At 42.4% G+C, this 20,697-nt stretch overlaps 1 protein-coding gene across 1 annotated transcript; it reads right to left on the minus strand.

The window, feature by feature from the left end:
* Window positions 1-17,987: 17,987 nt before the first annotated feature.
* LOC126557855 (tRNA modification GTPase GTPBP3, mitochondrial) lies at window positions 17,988-19,982 on the minus strand. Its single transcript, XM_050213764.1, has 3 exons — window positions 19,877-19,982; window positions 19,263-19,439; window positions 17,988-19,189 (listed from the first exon to the last, which is right to left on the minus strand). Exons 1-3 carry the CDS (start codon window positions 19,980-19,982, stop codon window positions 17,988-17,990), a joined length of 1,485 nt encoding a protein of 494 aa, XP_050069721.1.
* Window positions 19,983-20,697: the final 715 nt, after the last annotated feature.

Genomic DNA, 20,697 nt, shown 5'->3' on the forward strand with positions numbered 1-20,697 from the left:
AAAGATTTTACACAAAGCTCAGAAACGTTGAAAATCAGGTGGAAAACAAAAACAGTGTGATATTCAAGCTTAACACTCACCCAATTGGACTTCCCATCATGAAGAACAGATATAAGTGATCATTGTCTAGAATACATCTTACTATCCAGAAGGCCTTTAAGTCCGTCTAAACGAAACTAAAACTTTTCTCTGCTTTGGCTGATAGTGTGTTTGAATGATAAATACATTTTTGTTTGTTTAGTAATCATATGGTTCCTGAGCTTACGATCATGAACAAAGCCAAGAAAACCTGCAGCAAAAAACATTCAAAAGCATGAAAGCACTACTGTTGAATACTTTTGAAGGATTGAGGGTAAATGTTTATTATTTGGAATGCAACTACACACAGCGGGGCCGGTCTTTACATGGCAAGACTAGGCTTTAAATTCCACCCGGACAGTTTCTCCGTTCTGAGGATAGACTAAACAGCTACATGATATTATCAGAGTAAGCTTAGTAAACCATAACAGGCCGTTAAGCCATAAAGAAGTAGGATTTAGTTTATTTATTTATTTGTTTGTTTGTTTATTTATTTATTTATTTATTTACAATTGATTATGACGGTACAGTGTCGTATTGTCAACAACGCTTATGTTGAATAAATTCTATGAACTTATTGATACGGCATTTCCTCCTTATTCTTTGCCTTATCCCGAGCATACTCGGTTGTGGATGGGTGGTGCTGCAGATGCTGATGATGATGATGGTGATGATGATGATGTATTGGTGGATAATGTGTGTTCTCATGGTCTGGTACTATTGCTGTGGCTATTGTAATGATGGTGGTTGGTTGCATCCGAATTCCGGCTATTGTGGTGTTGTGGCCGTTCTATTGTTGTCCTTTGTGGTTTGGTCTGGACTGAAACAAGCAAATAAACATTGTTAAGACAGCACATTTACTTGTCTGCGTACCGTTTTCTCCAGTGCAGTCCAGCAATGATATGCCAAGCTCAATCTCGTCAGCGTCCAATCTAAGGATGATCGGCAAACTCCATCCCGCAGCAGCGAAAACGACTTCACTACACTCGAGACTGAACTCGTCAAATTTGGTTTGTCAAAGCTTGGCTGGCCTAGAGAACACTGTACTGTGGACAACGCCTGCCTCCCTTTTACGGCAGTGTTGGAATCGCCCTCGAATGCTGTTGTCTAGTCATCGGATCACCCGTGGCACTATCAAAAATACACTTAAGACATAGACAACACAACATTTAACAAAAAAGGAATGGTGGAACACGAATAAGGATTGGAAGGATATAAGGGATGTGGAATCATAGGACAAGACCGTTGTCTCTGGCGAATCGGAAGATTATCCTCATTTAAGGGAGGTCACTGGTAGCCAACACTTCTCTTATTTCTGAACCCGCTGCCGCTGCCCTGCCGATATTCTCGACTGCACTCAACAAGGAGGATCTTGCGGTTTCAAACTCCACGCAGGACCACAGAAGGTGATCCACATCGTGGAATCCGTCACCGCAGCCACACACTTTTGTCTGAGCCAGAGTTATACGCTGTAGATGAGCATTCAACGCAAAATGATTCGACATCAGTCGAGACATAGAGGTCTACAGAGAGCCCATCGAACCAAGGCCGCAGAGACACTTGCGGAGAGATCGAGTTAAGGAAATGCCCGAGTTCATCCGCCTCCCACATGTTCTGCCAGCAAGACAGCAAAAGTTGCTATGGGAAACGAAGGAACTCCTAGGCTAAGATCGGTCGGTCGTCAAAAGGGCCTTCTTGGACGCCTGTTTTGGCCAGTGAGTCTGCCTTTTCATTGCCGGTAATTCCACAATGAGAAGGTACCCAAATTAGCGAGATCCTATACGCTTTATCGAACATTGAGCCAAGCAGTTCAATGATTTTTATGGTGAGGAAATCCTGACTCTTAACAGCCTTCGGATATCTCAAAGCTTCAATAGCACTAAGGCTATCAGTGAAGATGAAGTACTGGTCCGAAGGTCTCGCTGCTATCATCAATAGTGCGTACAAGATTGCTGCTAGTTATGCGGTGTAAACACTACATGGCTGCCTCAATTTAAAAAATGCTTCCGTGGACTCGCTGAAAACACCGAAACTAGTGCCTTCCTTAAAGGATGATCCATCAGTGTAGTACTGGCTTATTTAAGAATTAAGTTTATTTTTATTTATTTATTAGTATGACGGCATGCTGCCGTATTGTCTATACCATGTGCGACTGAAAAAATGAACATTAATTATAAGGCATTTCCTCCTTCTTCTTTGCCTTATCCCGGCCATGCTCCCTTGTGGATTTTGTCCAAGTCTGTTGGCTATTTTGTCTCTCTTCAGACATTGTACTGTAACAAACAAAAACATTGTTATGACAGCACAAACAATTGTTTTCCTGCGCACAGTGTTCCCCGAACAGTCTAACAGTGAAAGTTCCAGTTCAACTTGCCCAGAATCGGATCCAAGAATGATTAGCTGGGGCGGCCCGGTGGTGAAGGGCGACAGCGGCACCACGGCAGGACCGGGGTTCAAATCCCATCCGGACCGTTCCCCCGTAGTGAGGTCTGACTAACCAACTACGTGGTATTGGCAGTCTAGAAAGCAATTTCGATGACCGGCATGACCTTAGAGGTCGTTACGCCAAGAAGAAGAATGATCAGCAGCAAGAGCGACCTCGCTATTCTCGAGGCTGAACCCGCCAAACACCCCTGATCCCAACTCCAACGCAGCCGAACTAGTTGTGTCAAGACTGGACCGATTTGGAGACACATTGGAACATTTATGACTCATACAACTCAACAAATAACGAAAAAGGAATTGTGTAAACAAATAAGGATTGGAAGGATACAGCGTTCTCAGGTCCCAGAACAAGCATCTCGAACAGAATATAGTTTAGATGTGTCAAATGTTTGTTACGTTATACATAAATAAGCACATTTCTAGATTGGTGAGAATTTGAAAAAGAAGAAAAATTAGTCTAAAATCGTCACAAATTTTAACTAGTCTCTTTTAAACGCGTTGATTGTAGCTTTAACTTAGTAATTCATTGTACCGACCTTACGTTTCTCATAGGCTTATTTTTTCCATTATATTTTTCTCGTTTTGGCATAGTTTTAATCTTGTCAAGCAAAAAAACTTAGTCAAAAATTAAATTTGAAATAATTAATATAATATAGGACGTCTAATTATTATATGAACATGTTCAATCAAAACTATCGCCTAGAACAGTTTATTACTCCAGCAAACTCTGAGCACTGTGCGACATTCTACAGTGTGCTAAAATTGTTCCCCAGGGCTCACAACAAACATGTAAAATCAATGCTCCAACCTCCGTGCTTTAAAACGAACAATCTCGTACATGGGCATTCATGCAAGTGGTTAGTGAAATGATTAAAACTAGCGATGGAAACCAGTTATTTTCCTTTCGTAATTCATTTCCAACCCCGTAACACATGGGAGACTACCCTAACCCGACCAATCCCCCCTCCCCGATGCCCCCCGGGTGGACATTGTGGACATTGTGTAAACCTGTGTTTTACGTGACCAAACATTTTACAGAGACTGCCAATTTCTCCGCCAAACTTCACCCTATCCGGACCCTATCCTCTACCCGGTTCAGTTTTGCATATGGCCACCGAGCCACTGCCAGTGCCTAGTCCCATCTCTGGGCATGGTTACCTTTGACCGGTCGATGCTTTCGTTTGCCATGACGGGAACCCTTCGCTTTGGCACACCATCGGAAGAAGAACACAAACCCACACACACACACGTACACCAAAAATACATCATAAGAAAAAAGCAACAAATCCTTCATCATGTTATGCTTTCCAGGAGTTGGGCGCCTCTGCCGGTTTCGGAAGCTAGCAGAGCTTTCAACGTCCAACGTTTCTTACGCCGGCCTTTGTTGACCAATCAGTGGTGGTGGCATGCAGGAACACTGGGCTGCGGTCGGTGCCTTTCGGAGCGGAACTGAACCGAACCACCGAAAGGAACTGGCTGCATGTGTCCGGTTGCTGCTTTCTGACCGACGGCAAGAAAATGTGTCCTGTTGAATATTCATGAGTCTCGCACTGGTTTTTATGTTTGAAGGTGGAGGAAAAATACCTAGTACCATGATTCACACACACACACACTCATAGCCACACAGCCACGCACATTGTCATCCTCGTCATCGTTGGGGTTGTGTAGTGAATTTCATGGTGCTTAGGTTTTCGGTTCTTCGGCCGTGGTCCGTCCGTCCAAGGTTGGTCCAAAGTTCTTACGTTCCACTTCGGCTTGTGTTCCCATTTTCTTGCCCGTTTCGAGGCCCACTTTTTCCGTCCCAGCCCAACGCAACAGGCACATAACACGACGGGCGTGTTGAGTGGCCACCACGAACTTCCTCTCCTCTCACCTCTCCCTCTCTCACCAACTACTCTAACTTCCTTGCACTTGACGGTGGTAGCTCGGGAAGCTCCATCCGGGTCGCGGTGGCGAGCGTATTCAACGACGACGCCCCCAGGGTGATGCAAACTGCGCCACTCTAATTAGATCGGTAAATGTTCACCAAAATAATTTTGTTCCCGTAAAATGCTTGTACCTGGAAAATCGTATCGGAATGGTGGTACGTCAGGCAGGGGTTTCAAAAGGTTGGGAACGGTCTTGGGAGTATGCGAAAGCGCCGAGGTCAGTAATTAAGATGAATCGAATGCTCTAAATGGTGCTCCATTTCAGAAGGCAATTTAGATAGATGCATATAATTTGCGTTTTGCGAACTGGTCTGTTGGAGCGGGTCAACTGAGGAAAAGCAGCACCAACACAGGGGGAGGGAAAGGCAGAAAGATGTGAGACAAAATGACATTCCTACCTGTATCCGAGCTCCAGCAGCTAACGGTGTCATCAATATTCATCAATAACACTCATCGGTCGCAAACGGAATGCAGTTATGGGTGCAATCTTGCAACGAGGGCGGTGCATTTCGATGATTTCGGTTCAATCGATTGGCCCCGGTCTCGCTTTTAAACGGTGAACGCTTGCCGAGGTATATTAATGGTAGTTGTTTGTCGATTATTTGGTCTCAAAATTGATGACCAGTACACTCGTTTTTTTTTTTTTTTGTTGTGCTCGGAACTGTGCTCGGATGAGGTGCAGTGTGCGCACCATTCGAATGCCATTCGTTTGCAGTCCTGTGGTTGAAGTTCTGGGAAGGTCAGCCAAACATTTGAAGTATGATGAAGTGTAATATGTTTAATAGTAAATGCCGAATCGATGGTTGAGTTTTTGCTGTAAATTACCGTGGCATTTATTGGCCAGTACAACATAAACCATTTGTGAAATTTATGGAAAAAAACAAGCATATGTTGAAACTGGAAAAAGAGACAGTTTTTAAAGAGTAATTTATTCATTAATTCAGGAATGAATTTACTACTTTTATCTGACTATTGTTGATAAATAGTTACTTAGTTCACTATTTCAATAAATTAATAAATGTGAGGCCGTTGATCGTGACGCTCTTTGATCTTGCGATCTTTGTTGCGTTAAACAGCTATTCATTAAGCTGGTAATTTGAGTCATCGATAGCGATTAATAGGATGCACTACACATTCGGTTTCTGGTTTGCTATTTAAACCGTGAACAAAAAATTTACGGATTAAAAATAAGCTAAGCAATGAGCGTTATCTACATTGAAAAATGATATGATCATCCCTCAAACTCATCGCTCTGATATGATCTACCCTCAAACAAGGATCATTGTCATCTTTGGGACGGCGGTCCGGTGGTGTAGACGACAACGATGCCGGTCTTCAAACGGTAGTCTTGCAAGCCATTCGATGGCCAGCGTGGCCTAGAAGAACTGTAAGCCAAGAAGAAAAAGAAGAAGAAGAAGAAGATCCTTCATTGGATTAATTAAAAATAGTGCCAATTCACTCACTCGCTCTCTCCCAGAGAGAACGGATGAACGTCTGAAACAGCATTCGATATTGTGTAGGTAATCAAACGCATGAAAGTGTATTGTACTCTAAACTGCCGAATCTCTGGAAGCCATTTAATACAGGTCTTATAAGAGATATTAAGTATTATTGATGGTTCAGAACGAAAATCACTATAAACTTATTGTAACTACTTAGTGTACCTAAAATCTCAACAAAAACTTTTTCTTGTAAAGTTTAACATGAAATGTAAAATGTTTAATAATTTTTTAATTATATTTTAGGATTACTACGGCATTGTAGTGAAGACTGGCTATCCAACTTAGTAGTATTGGCAAAGTTTAGTAAGCTATTCGATGGCCGGCGTGACCTTAGAAGGTCGTTAAGCCAAGAAATAATTATTACGGTTTACCGTCGTACTGTCAATGCTTTAGGATAATGTTGTTGGTTTTTTTACTTTTTGTAAAGGTTTTTTGTAACTGATAATTTCCCATAATTGAACAGAAAAAAATGGTGACTAATTATTAACGAGTTTAACTTTTATTATAATTATTTCTCATTAATCATTAATTAAAAGCGTTCTATAGAACATTCCGTCAAAAACCTGAAAAGGCACAACCGTTCCAAAGTCATATTAGCGTATTTACTTTTGACTGTTTTAGGACGATAAATTGATATTTTGGTTCCAGCTCTTTTGTTGCAGTGATGGTTTGTCTTGAATTCTGTTCCACATTACCGGTAGTTATTTTACAGTTCGCGTAATGACGTAATGATGATAATTAAACTAACATTCCAATGCTAATTAAAGTCTACTCATATGTTACGTTAATGAATTAATCTACGAAAATCTCGAAAATTATGCACCAGCCATTGCATCGAGGCAGATGTAGTTCATCCTGCCAGAAATGCTAATGTTGTTCATTCTTGTGATGTAGCAACTTTTATTGGATATTTCCCGAGTTGCTAGCTTTGGCAAAGTGAACAGTTTCTGTTAATGGATTTCTTTATTATTTGTTTTTTGGACATTTGCATTTATTTGACTATCGTTAGGCATATTTTACAAAGAAGAAACATCAAATAGTTTTCGTTGGTACCTAAAACTCTATCTAAATTTACAAAACACGTTGCTTTATTCGTCATTAAACTGATGCAAATTGCTCCCCTGCACCTTTCTGTCTCCAGTGACGCTCCACGCTTCAGCACGTACCGTCCTACCGTCCTATCTGAAGGATGTGTTTTCACTTTATCCGTCTGAGTCCCGGCGAAACTCTTCCGACGCTCCCTAATTGGCTCTGTTTGGCTAGCACATTTAATTTCCTCACATCGCCGCTCGCTCGCGGTTTCCAATCCAACTGCTCCAAGCAATGGTGCTCCATTTCGATGGCTTTCGGATTGGCTCCACCACAAAATGCATCGAGCCTAGATGAGCCACCGTTGCACCGTCCACCGAATGAGCCCAGAAATTGGTGCGCCCAAGTTTTCAAAATGGTTCCACGCCCTTCCTCGCCCACTCTCGGCGTATTGATCGCCCCTTTGATCCAGATTTAAAAACACAGGCACCAATTCTATCCCCAAAAAACATACCCAAAACCAGTGCACACACAGCCAAACGCTGGGCGTACGGAGCCAAGAGTCAGTGCGATAGTCGCTCGGCGGAATTAAATTATTCTTTGATTTCAAACCCCTGCGGTACGGGCATTACGGTTGGACCCACCAAAAGCAAAACAAAAAACTGCACCGAATAGACCGCTGATACAAGGATCGCGAAACAAGAAACTCGTGTACCCGAACATTCCCATCTCATTACATTTCCACAGCGTTGAACCATTTTCACCATTCACCGTGCCACAGACCGCGCCGGACCACTTCGGGGTAAAATTTCATGCTGTCGTCTCTCGTAAATCATGCCAGTTTGGAGCATTCGTGCACGGGGTGGATGAAAGGGCAGGGAAATGGAGTAGTCAAGGCCACTGCTGGCCGTCATCTGCCCGCTAGTTGTAGTTGTACAGTGGTTTAGCAAATGTATGCAAGGCTCGTAGCGTTTTGCGATCGGTTCGGGGGCGACCTAAGCTTTCGGTAGGCGTAAACGTGGAACGTACTAAGCTGTGGACGTCGATTTGAGCTCGGTCAACATTAACGTGGGGGACGAGATGACCGGCCGGGTGGAGAGACACACGGATAAATCGTTTCTCAAAATCATTCACCCTACGGTCGGTGTTCCCACGTTCGGCTTATGTTTGTCCGGTTACACCAAACGAGTGCTCTTGGCTATAAAGTTTGACCCGTTTGCATCGCATCCGAGCAGCGCTGTGCGTACTGCTGTTTGGACGAATTAGAATTTTAATGTAGGAAGCAACATACCTACACCATTATCACTGCCACTCGTCGGGATCTCTGTAGAGCGACTCTTGTAGCCGAAATATTGATCATAGGATTAGCTGTACATTATTTGATATTCGTCCTAATCATCGACGAGCTTATCAGATGCAGTACTTTAAGGCAGTTGGGTGCTATAATAGACTAAAAATAAAAGCCCTCGATGTTCACTCACAAGCACAGAAATAACGCTATTTACTTACTTCACCACCGATGAACAGGAAATACGTAGAAAGCTTAATTAAACTTGGCTAATTATTTGGTTGTAAAATATTATTTTTAACCACCCAAGACGCATTTTCATTTGACCAAAACTGCCGCATAATCAATCTATCCAGCACTGTTTCTTCCGCTTTACAGCTATCCTCCATCTCTACCACACCGATCGGTTGTTGCTAAAACTGAAATAATTGCAAAACTCGCTCAATGCTCGCTCTAGCTCTATTTGGTGCAAACTTTCATTTCAATCTCCATTGCTTCTTCTGGGTAAAAGTAAGTTGCTTACTGCCGGTGTTTTTTTTCCCCAGGAATCCTACCAACTACAACTAATCCAGTTGTGAAGCGAAACTGCAAGTAAATCATAACTTCCAGTATCGAACTTTTCCAATTAATTATTTCAAAATAATAATAATAATAAATACCCTTGTCTCTGCTCTGTCAGCCATCGTGGCGTCGGTTAAGGATGAGATTGTGCGCTTTTATTGCTACTGAAGATGGCAGGGAGGAAAGTTAAAGATACAGAACCAAATTTTGTATAAATCGTTGGGTTATTTTGGGACCAAATATTTTTATCAGCTACAAAAGATTTTCGAAAACAAATTTGCAAAATTATTTGCCACATCGATAGTAAAAAAATCTTAAAATTATTTTATGTTCTAATGTTATATATCTTTCCGTTTTATCTCTTCCTGTAGATGACACAATTTTCCTTATATTCCTGTTCCATAGATTTACATGCACATGTGGTGAACCCAAAAACCTAGCCGGAATGGACTTCAGCCGGTTCAGCGTACCTGTCGGAGAATAATTACTGCATAAGAGAAGTCAAACAAGTCGACGACAGTGCACAAACAGGCACACGACGTGATTATGGAAGCTCTTGCTCATCCGGCCTACACACAGTGCCGTTGACTTTGCCTCGTGTCCAACCGCGCACATCAATGATGGCTGAGGAATAATGCTCCCCAGGCGGAGACCAGCGAGAAGCTGTACGCGAACCGGCAGCTACCCCGTTCAAACGGAAAGGCGCAAAAAGCGGCGATGTTTTCCTCTGTAGAAAATCGTTCAGTACGCTTGAAGGCAACATGAGCTTCCGCTTTTCCGGATATTTTCCGGCATCGCTCCCGAGTTGCCATCGGGAGCACCGTGTAAGGGTAAGCTGCGTGTGTTGGAAGAGAACTTATGCACACAGACACGTACAGAAGGTTAAACTATGCTGGCTTACGGGTGGCCATTATGAACGACGCGCTTACGGGTGTTCCATAGACAAGCGAACCATTGAAGAACAGGGGGATTTTTTTTTTATTTCCTGAAGTGTGTTTGGTGCATATGATGAGAATCTTTGTGTGTATGTGTGTGTGTGTGTGAAGGGCTAGAGAAACGTAATGTAGCACATGGAAAAGAGAGAACGTTGAACTGCGTTTTTTTTTGCGTTCGTCAGAATATGAAATGCATTTTGCATTCTCTTTCCATTGCACTGAGAAGAACGGCGTATGACACAGACCGCCACACACCCACACACACACATGAACCCGTCCAAAACCTTCACCCGTCAATGCCGAGAAACGGTGGACAGTGTGCGTGGAAGGCAGAAAAACGGAAGAAACTTTGTACATTGTACGCAAGCGGACATTTACCGACACCGCCAGCACTACATGAAGTCATTAGAACTTTCATCGGACGACATCCAACTGCGATGACGACGAGGACGACTCTCGCAGGCAAAGGGAGAAGCCGAAACCGAAAAGTCGGCCACCGGTGCAGGCTCCCTTTAGGAAAACTATCAAAGAGTGCGAAGACAAATGAATGAGATGCAAACGAACGCGGAATTGCCACCGCGTTCCGACCTTTCGTGTCGGTCCGCCGCCGTGTGCCGTGCAACAGGGTAAAAAGGTTGCCCCGGAGTGCAACAGTTCACCAGTTTCCGGAAGGTGGTGCCGCACGTACATACACACATCTACACCGTACGGCACCGTGTACCGGACAGAGCCTTGAAACGACCATTTTCCTGACTCTTACCATGTATGTGAGAGAGTTTTTTTTTTTTTTTTGTTGTAGCTAACTTGCTTCTTCCATTTTCAAATGGCCCCCGGCTGGACTGCCGGATGTTTCGTCCAATGCATATACAAGGACTCCGCAGACGACCGTGGGAACGGAAAACGTCACAAAATTGTATCGCTTTGCCACGTCCGCTCTTCACTCGCAACGTTTCGGAAACATCAAGTGAGATTACAGGAAATGCGCACACTACAGGTTGAACAATAAAGGATGCAGCCTTGCTAATGCTGGCCAGTATTGTGCAGGGTAAATGTTGCGAATTGTTAAGTTGATCGGCCCGCATTTTTTTCCTTCTCCTGTCAAATAAATGATCATAAGCAGGAAACGTGGAAGGGATCGATTTAATTTATTTTATGGAAGAAAAACTCCGTGCCACCTTAATGATCAAGAGCAAAATTTAACAAGCAAGTGAACAACATGCGATGATTGCATCTGACTTGTAGGTCATGTTTATAACTTATCATAGAGTAAACTAATGTTTACTTAGTACCATGTACAGTGCAAACGTAACATAACGTCTTGGAAAATATTGGCAGAACGCTACTGCTTCGGGAAGTATGTGAACTTCTTCATAATATGGAGAGTTCTTCTCTGGAATTACATGAGCTTTACATCGTGCAATGTTATTTATACATTCATATGTACTTAAAAGCTCTCTTACTATCAAACAGGAAGTCAAATACTACTGATCGATGGGTGACATTGTACGCAAGAAAAGATAAAACAACAACTTTCGATATTTCGAGCCAAATAAAAAGAATAAAACTACATCATTGTATAAAATCATTTTAATAAATAGTTGAGAAGAGATATAAAGGAAAGCGATTAAAACTGTGATGAATTGAAGAATGGACGAGCAAAGATGGGTTAACCTACGGACGGAGCTGGCGGTCGCCAGGGGAGCCTCGCCGGCTAGAGAACCGCTTTCGTCTTAGATGGTCAAATCCCACCAAACTTAAACTCCCGCCAGAGCAGTACCAACCTCGTCTATGAAGATCTACTGGGGGTTCGGGTCAGTTTGTTAAAGGCACCCCTCCCACCCTCGCCAACAAGAAACCAAAAAATCGTGGAAGAAATGCTTTGAGAAATACATACACAATTAGTACAGAAAGTTTTGGAAATTCGGTGCCGAGACGTAACACTTCATCTTATTAGGTGATCAATTGTCGTCTAATATCATCGTCTTTACTTCGATTAATGTCATAAAAGAAAGAAAAAATTACACATTCCAAATTGAATTTATTATTTTTATTTATTGAGTTAAAAATTGAGTTGGAAAAACACTTTTTCGCGGCATAACTGGCGGGAAGTTAATGGATCGGGGCGAAGTATTGTACAAAAACCCACCGCACTCATGCCCAGACTAGCTTCATCGTCTCCCTTCTTCTCCCGTCCGTCGAAGACCCTTGCTTGCTATCCTCTATCAATTTTTATGTTCCTGTCCATCTTCTGCGCACTCGTCCTCTCCTAGCCGTCGCAACACGGCGCACAGCGGCAAGTGCGAATGATCCTCTACTGCATGCTTTTCGAGCCTTTAATTATTCCTCAGCCCTATTTGACTTTTCCCTCTCCCCAGCCTCTTTCCGTGCTCGTGCTTAAACCCCCCTTGACGTCTTTTCCCTTAACGTTTAACGTAGCGTAATTAAGTTAGTTTTTTTAAGAAACAAGTTTGTGTAGCCTTAGGCAGCCAAATTGTACAGTAAAATAAATAATTAAAATACAATTTATATACAAATAAAGAGATCCGCAGTCCAAAGATGCAGCCAACGGTATGTAGCACCCCCGATTCGAGCAAAAATCAGCGAGTTATCGCCGTTTTTCCACGGGAATGCTACTGTTGGAATTTTCCGAGAAATTTTGGGGTGCCCTCTTAGCCCTCAGAGACACATCCTTCGATATGATGCACGCCTTGATCGGTACAAAGATGAGCGAGTCAATGTCGATTTTCCGCAAAAATGTCAATGTCGATTTTCCGCCCTTTTTCGTGGAATCACTGGAATAACACGATCAAAAGACGCATTCAGTGACATGTGGAAGGCTCAGCTCGAACAGCAGCATCCCGTGGAAAATCAACGATAACTCGGTCATTTCTGGTCCAATAGTGGCGTTCCGTATACCGTTGGATGATTCTTTGGACCGCGCATCTTTTTGTGCAAATTTTCAACCAGATTCTTCCACCCACCCCCCACAATAATTAGTGAAAAAACTGCGAAAAAGGTTTTTAGTGTAAAAAACTCGGCGGGGTGGAGATTTGGGGTATTGGACAAAGAGATGCGTGGCCTAAAGGGGCATTCAACGGTTTGCAAAACGCTTCGGTTGGTTGGATGGCTTCATATGGGTAGCAAAATTCGGACACTTACCAAACTCAGATTCAATGTGATACAGGGAGCCCCAATTTCCACTCTGATTAAGGCATCCGAAAGGCTGAATCCGTCACTGATTCAACTGTTGTGTTTCACGCGTGGAATAATTATTCAGCGGTACATTAAAAAACCATGGCTGCTTGACTTTAAATATATTCGAAACATTTTATTCTTCTCCTTCTTGGCTTAATGACCATCTAGGTCTCGCCGGCCACTTAACGGCTTAAAGTAAGCCTAGTAAGCGGCTTGCTGATACTACATAGTCATAAGTTCTCACTGCCTAGGAACGGTCCGAATGGGATTTGAATTTCTGTCGGGCCGTGTGAATACCGGCGCCGTTGTCGCCATACCACCCGATCGCCTCATGTTCTTATTCTTTATGACTATGCTCTACTATTAATATAGCTAATAATACTTGTTAACCTAGTAAAATAAGTTATTCGAATGAATGACCCGCTACCATCTGGACCACGAGCATGGAAACACCATGCTTCCATGCATGCTCTCACACGTTAAGACCCTCGCTATGAACACGGCTTTGCTCACCCGGGATATGGTGCCCTTTATGTCTCCCAGCAAAGATGAAACGAGTATTTTACATTTAAGTTTATTGTAAGCAATACGCCCTCGCCGTCCTTTATGAATAAAAAAAAGTTATTCTTTCTTTGTGACCTACACAAAGAATAATATGTTACAATACTTATTTTTGTGGCATACAATCAGTCTCGTATACAAGAGCTAGTAACTGTCGACTCAAACTCATACAAATACAAGCTGGTACCAGATTGGAAACTCTCATAAATATTCTACTTTATAAAGCTCAATTAAACCTTACAGTCATTGACTTTTTTCCAGCTGAAGTGGCATTACCTTTCATTCCTCTTGGCTACAATCGAATTTTAAGTACAATGTTTTATTATTAACGATTAGTGTAACGAAAACTAGCTCAAATCATCGCTTCAATCCAAACAGATGATGAGTATCAATTCATCGAAAACCTGCTCCAACTGTACAAAAAATTGAAAAGTTATTGTAAAGTTTTTTTTGCTCTAATCAGTGATTTACAGAGCAACTTCGACATGTGCTCCAAACCACGTCCGGAAAGCTTTATTTTGGGGCATTTTTTCTCTCGAGAATCTCCTCCATCACCGTTTGGAACAATCTATTTGCTCACCTTTTTCACCTAATAAACTTTCCTGTATACGATTACGGTCTGGTGACAGGTTTTTCGCACAGTATACACTTCAAAAAAATGGGGGGCGACCAACACTGTCAGCAAGCAGTGCCACAATGTGCGGCATTGATGTGCAAACACGGAAAATAAAGCAAGAAAACTAAAGAAACAAAGACATCGCACCCATTCCGGCATGTCAATTCGGCTTTAACAACTATCGACAGCAGTAGTACACGGCGCTTCGGGCAGTTTCCACCCCATCCAGAAGCAAAACACAGAACTGTGCTCCTCCTTTGCGGGACAGCACAATGGAAAGGCACCATACCTGCGCTGCTGCTCATCATCAGGGTCATGGTGCCCTTCCATCTGGCTGCACCATCAGCCCAAGATGAAGCTGTTATCCTGCAAACTGACTGGTTTCTTGCTGGTAGGATTTTCTTTTTGTCCATAATTTCTGCCTGCTCATCGTCCCCCTTCCGGTACAGCCAGCCGGTACCGGTCCCGCACAAACGTGAACCGGTTCTAATGATTAAAATGCAGCAATGTCTTTTCCGCAATGGCGGTAAACTCAAAGCGGTCAGACGGACGAATACGGTGGGGCGCGGAAAAAAAAAAACAAAGCGCCAAAAGGAAAACATCCTTCATCCGCCCAGCGTTCCCACCAGCGTACTTCCATTCCAAACAGTGCCATTGGGACAAGTAATTTATTTCTTATTTATTCCACGCTCCCGAAGTAGCAATCTTTCCATTCGACCGTTCGGCGATCGTTTTTCGTGCCGTATTTCTTGTTCCCATCCACTGCAGCCATCCCACCCTAATCGTCCTAAGCACGGCAAGTGGAAGCCGCCAGTGTGCCACCAAAGCCCTGTCTCGCTATAATTCTTTCCCAGGAATTCTCCCTTTTCCTTGGCAGCGCCCGGCTAAGGAACGGTTTCGCCAAATATCTTCGCAAACTGGCCGAAAAATGTTAACACGCGCTTAGGTTCGGTGAGTCAGCCTGCTTCAAACGAAGGAAAAATATTACTTCTTTGTGGGGTGGAAACGATGGTGGATAATGCTTTTGACTGGAGCGCCTTGCTCTTGGCTTCCCATTTAAGGACAATTTTTCACGACAAACGGCATCGTGGTTTTGTGCGGAGAACGACACTTCTGGACTGCGCTAATTTATCACGCAGGGACACAGTTAAAGTTCTTATTATCATGTTAATTAAATTGTCCGCCTCGCGTGATCGAACCGCGGTGTGGTCGGTACATCCGTACAGCCGAAATGAATCATTCCGCAGCAAATGGTTCACCCCGGCAACTCCCGTCGGCACACCATGCTCTGTGAGCGATTAAAGATAAAGAGTTTTGGCTTGAGCACACTGTCCAATTAGTGTGGTGCAGAGAGAGAGAGAGAGAGAGAAAGCGCGCGAGTGTGGGAAACACTTAAAAATGGAATCGACCGTTCAGTGCGTGTATTGCATTCTGGGCACGCTCGGGTAAATGGGCGGTTTCCAGTTTGAAGATGTTCCGGCTCGGGAACGCCACCTCAACACTCGTACTTCATCTCACCGTTTTTCACTCAAACAAAAACACTTGAGGCACGCTCAGACAACCGAAAGCACTACTTCGGTTGGCACTGGTGGAACAACTTTTCATGATAACTCCACCAGACAGGAGCAGCAAGATGGCGTAGCACAAGCATTCCATCATGCCCAACCGCTGCCATACCGCTTCTGTAGCCTTCATTTTGCTTGCGGGATTTAGTATTATTCTTTCAGACGTTTTTACGTGTATTTTTCTGGGTAATCCTTGCCCAGCTTTGTTGTGCTGCAATCAAACAAAAACGAAAGAAAATAAAATAGGGAAAAACAAAAAACCCAAAATAGATCATCCTTCGCACGTGACCAACGGTCGAAACGGGGTACGCCATCGTACGAACCTCACCAGGTGTGATGGAGGGATTTATGTGTACGTGTATTGCACCGGCAGTTGGGAGCTGCTCCGAAACTCCCCTAACCAGAATGTCTCCAGTCTTGTTTCGCTTCGCAGTCGGCGTGTGATCATGTTCTTTGGAGGATAAACCGTGTTTTGGAAGATAGCTTTCTTTCCCAATACACAATCGCATGATCGATCGTACGATAGAAAGGAAGGAACAAAAACGTTGAAAACCCGAACATATTGGAGTTCAATTTAAGGATACTCTGGACGAAGCGTACAATCCTCACCGAAACATTGTGACGATGGTGCAGTAGAAGGGTTTGCACTAAAACAAAATGCACAAGTTTGAGCAATACTTGGCGAATGCACTTTGGCAGTATATAGTTTCATATTTCAACACGTGTTCAGTGGAACGTTTCTTTCCATTAATCCATCCTTCCATTCCGGTTCGTTCAAATACACACATGGAAACATGTTTTGAAAACAAAAATCGTCCAAAGTTTTGTTTTTCCTTCGCTTGTTTAACGATTTCGAACATGGGGCATGACAATCTTGTCGAAGATAATTGACGAGCACGCGTACATATTAGGCTTCTTACTGGTTTGATTTCACATGAACCTGAGTGAGAAAATTGATAAAACGAATTATCAAAATAAAATAAAATTGATGCATAAAATGGTGCAAAATAGGATATCTCACCAATTTTGGACACTTTTCTATGGTTTTTTGCCTCATGCCCAAATATTTTTTTCTCGTTTTAAGGATTTGAGGGCGGCTTGCCGTATATTTTTGTTTAAATTCCGTAATTATTTGACACGTCCCGATTTATTTTTCGATATATTTTAATTCATGAATTTCTACATTATTTAACTAAAGGTGCATTACGCTTCTCGGGTTGGAAAACAACCAAATCATACGCATGTTATATAGTTATGCCCCGACTGTTGCGGCTCTGCGGTTGCAACCGACACCGAACTCGGTCCCGTGTTTTCCAACGGTGGTCCCGGAGCATTGGCACGTAATGTAGAAGTTATAAACGCATATATCATAACTATATATTTTGTAGGTGTGAATTATGAGTAAAGGCAACTGAGTATTTCAACCTTTTAGAGCCTTTAAGAAGAGCAAGTCCTGCGAAGGTTTTAGTTTCTTGGAAGAAAGATTGACCAGACTGTGCCCGATTCGTCGCTGAATATTGTATGTAGTCACGAGATTAAAGTTATATTGAGATGTAAGTACGTCTCCAACTCTTTCCAACCATTTGTATGTCCAACTCTTTTGGACATGCAAATAAATTAAGTACATAAACATGCAATAATCTAACACCGTTCGGAGGTTGGTTCACGTGCCAAGATAAAGATATTCCCGGCGGCTTCTCCAAATTTAATATGCTAGACAATTTCAACTAAAATTAGTTCGCAGAAGGAGAAAAGTCTCCCGGCTTATGTGGATAGCATTTCCCTTATTTTACAAGGTCAGCGCCAACGTCCTCTCGCATCGACAAAAAAATCAACAAAACTAATCAAAATTAGACCATTACTGGAATTCCCACATCCAGATTAACTGTTGCATTTGCTACCATCCGCTTTAATTCTGCCATGCTAACCCTGTGCTGTCGCGTTGAGTACATTGTAGCACGATTTATCTTCCGGCAATCGATGCTCTGTTCTCGTCGACCATTCGTTATGCCGCAGCCTCTATGTCGGTAAGATCAAACGCTGGCCTCGATTCGTACACACGTGTTCCGAGAACTACCGAGAAACAACGCCAAAAGGGCAAACTTTAACACACAAACACCGTAGTCTGAACCTGATATCCACCTTCTTCTGTCAGAGCCAGCCACTGTAAGCCAATCCTGGCCTAAAGGTAAGACTAATTGCATGAAAATCAAAGTTTCTGCTTCGTTCTGCGAAATGATTAAACTAAGGTGTTATTAAATCAAATCAAAAGATCATCGTTTATTTATTTGCCTATGCAAAATGTACTAAAAATTACATCAAGTATCTCTTCCGTTTCGATCGCACCGGTAATCTTTCCAATGCAACGTACCGCATTACGCAAATGGTGCGTAACGATAGCTAGATCGCGATCCGTTCCGGTTGTTTCCTTGAAATAGTCTAGAAAACGCTCAAGATGCGATAAACACTGCTTCAGATGGAAACGATGCCGTTCCTGGCTTATAGTAGGACTTTCCACGGAGGGATTACCGCACAGCTGCTCCAGACGAACTTTTACACGTTCCATAAGCTCTGCTAAACCTGTCTCACTCACACAGGACAAGCAACTCAAGGTGGTATTGTTTTTCAGCCGTTCAAGCGTAACATTGTCCAACAAATCACATTTGTTAAGGACTATCAGTATACGGGACATCAAATGCTTTTCAATCCCGAGCGCTTGTATGTATTCTCCTATAAAAGCATCCATCCTATCGATCGGTCCGATACGAGAAGCATCCACTACCAACAATAGCAGATCGGCACATTCAACGTACGTTCGAGCACGTGCAATACCTTCACATTCAACCACATCATCAGTGTCCGCCCGTAATCCGGCAGTGTCAGCAAGAATGACTGGATATCCTGCAATGTCATAATGCGACTCTACGATATCCCTTGTTGTTCCGGCAATACTCGTAACGATCGAAACGTTGCGCTGGCTGAGCAGATTGATTAAGCTACTTTTTCCTACATTTGGCGCTCCAACGATTGCTGTTCGAACACCGTTTCGAAGCCGTTCGCCACGTCGATTGTCATTAAGGTGCACCTTCAGTTCGTCGATGACTTCTTCAATCTTCAGCACGGCACCGCTTAGTACACTATCATCGACAACTTGGTCTTCGGAAAAATCAATGTAAGCTTCAATACTAGCAATAGCATTGACTAGCCGAGTGCGCAAAGTGTTGTAAAAACACGAAAGCTGACCGTTCGCTTGTCGCAATGCTTGCTTCCGTTGCGCTTCTGTTTCGGCGTGTATTAAATCCGCTAAACCTTCCACTTCCGTTAGATCCATTTTGCCGGCGTACAATGCGCGTTTAGTAAATTCGCCCGGCTCGGCTATCCTTGTGTCGGGGAACGAAGCTAAGCTATCGTACATGGCGGAAACTATTGCTGTGCCTCCGTGTACTTGAAATTCAACCGTATCCTCCCCGGTGAAGCTGTTTGGACCTGCGGAAGGAGGGAAAGGTATCGAATTATTGAGTCGTGTGAAGAGAACCTTTAAAAATCCGTATATAATTACCAGGAAACCACAGCAACAGTCCCCGATCTATCATTTCATTTGTTTTGCCATGGAAAATTTTCGTCAGCAAAGCTCGCCGAGGTTCTGGAAACGGTTTTAAGCGTGTCTTTTTCTGGACGATAGATCGTGACGCTGATCCGGAAACACGTATTACTGCTACTCCACATTTTCCGAAACCTAGAAAGGCAGATGGGTTAAAAGCATTTAGTCTAAACATCAAAATTTAGTTCAAGAAAATACAAACTTCGCTTTTCATTATTCGAGGCGGAAATGATAAGCGCAAAAAAAAATTTGTTTAAATATTTTGAATGTCTTGAACTAAATTTGTAAGATGATGTTTGATTTTGCTTTTCCATACATGAATACAATTAAATTTTATAAGAATTAACGTGTTACTTTCACAACGAGTGAAGCATTTTAAATTTAAGTTTGACATAAAAGCTATATTCGACAAAAATGGTACTTGGGAAGCAGCTGATCGAAACGTAAACAAACCAATAAACATAATACCGGCAAGCATCGAAGCACTGAAAATCTAAGTTTTGCTGATAATTTGCACAATCTATTAAGATTTCTTTAGCAAAATCAAAATTTTATCCTCACCAATCGCTTACCTGACGATAATCCAAAGATTGTGGAGTTGTATCTCAATGATGGATTCACCACCAAATCGTTCACTTGTTTGCTAAACAAAGCACGATACGAACGAGCGACCAACATAATAGGTTATTACTCGAATGAAATCACAACAACAAACTATAGTTATAACTTTTCTGTGAAAATAGGCATTGCTTCACTCTAATTTAGGCACTAATTAATGCAAACGTTCGTAAACAAAACACAAAACGTCCCTGGCATGTTTTGGAACATTTCCACATTTGACAGCACGGAACGTATAGCTATTGTGATAGAGCAATGCTCATCGAACGAATGCTTATTTGGGATGTTTTCTTACATTTGTTGAAGAAAAACGAGAAACAATCAAAATTATTGTGGTTTCATTTAAGTTGATAAAATTTTATTCAAGACAATGGATAAAATGTTCGATTCTGTCGGAAGTGCACAAGAGCAACATTACCACAGCTTATCTTCCGACAATTCTTACTTATGAGTATGACGTATAGGTGGCGCTAGCATTGCACATTTGAACGAACACGTTTCGTCGTTTTTTATTGTGTAAAGCTATTTTAACGGAGTTTTCGCAACGATTTGTAAATAATAAAACAAAAAATACTTGTGGGTCTTAATAAAGAGTATTTCATTAGCTTTGTGTTCTGTTTGTAGTGCAATGTTATATTCACCTTATTCGATTGAATTTTAAAGTCGTTAATTTGTGTTGCACCAGTGATATGTCTACAAATTTAAATGTTATTGTGATAGCTTAGATCATAGTTTTTCATTCATAATTTGTAAAAAAAAAACTTTAATAATATGC

The sequence above is a fragment of the Anopheles maculipalpis genome, chromosome 2RL (assembly GCF_943734695.1).
Source record: "Anopheles maculipalpis chromosome 2RL, idAnoMacuDA_375_x, whole genome shotgun sequence".
Classification (NCBI taxonomy): Eukaryota; Metazoa; Arthropoda; class Insecta; order Diptera; family Culicidae; genus Anopheles; species Anopheles maculipalpis.

Coding starts and splice junctions, on each gene's coding strand:
- LOC126557855 (XM_050213764.1), bottom strand. CDS start 19,982: ATGTTGGTCGCTCGTTCGTATCGTGCTTTGTTTAGCAAACAAGTGAAC. Junction 19,440..19,876: donor AATCTTTGGATTATCGTCAG/GTAAGCGATTGG, acceptor CTGCCTTTCTAG/GTTTCGGAAAATGTGGAGTA. Junction 19,190..19,262: donor ACTGTTGCTGTGGTTTCCTG/GTAATTATATAC, acceptor CTCCTTCCGCAG/GTCCAAACAGCTTCACCGGG.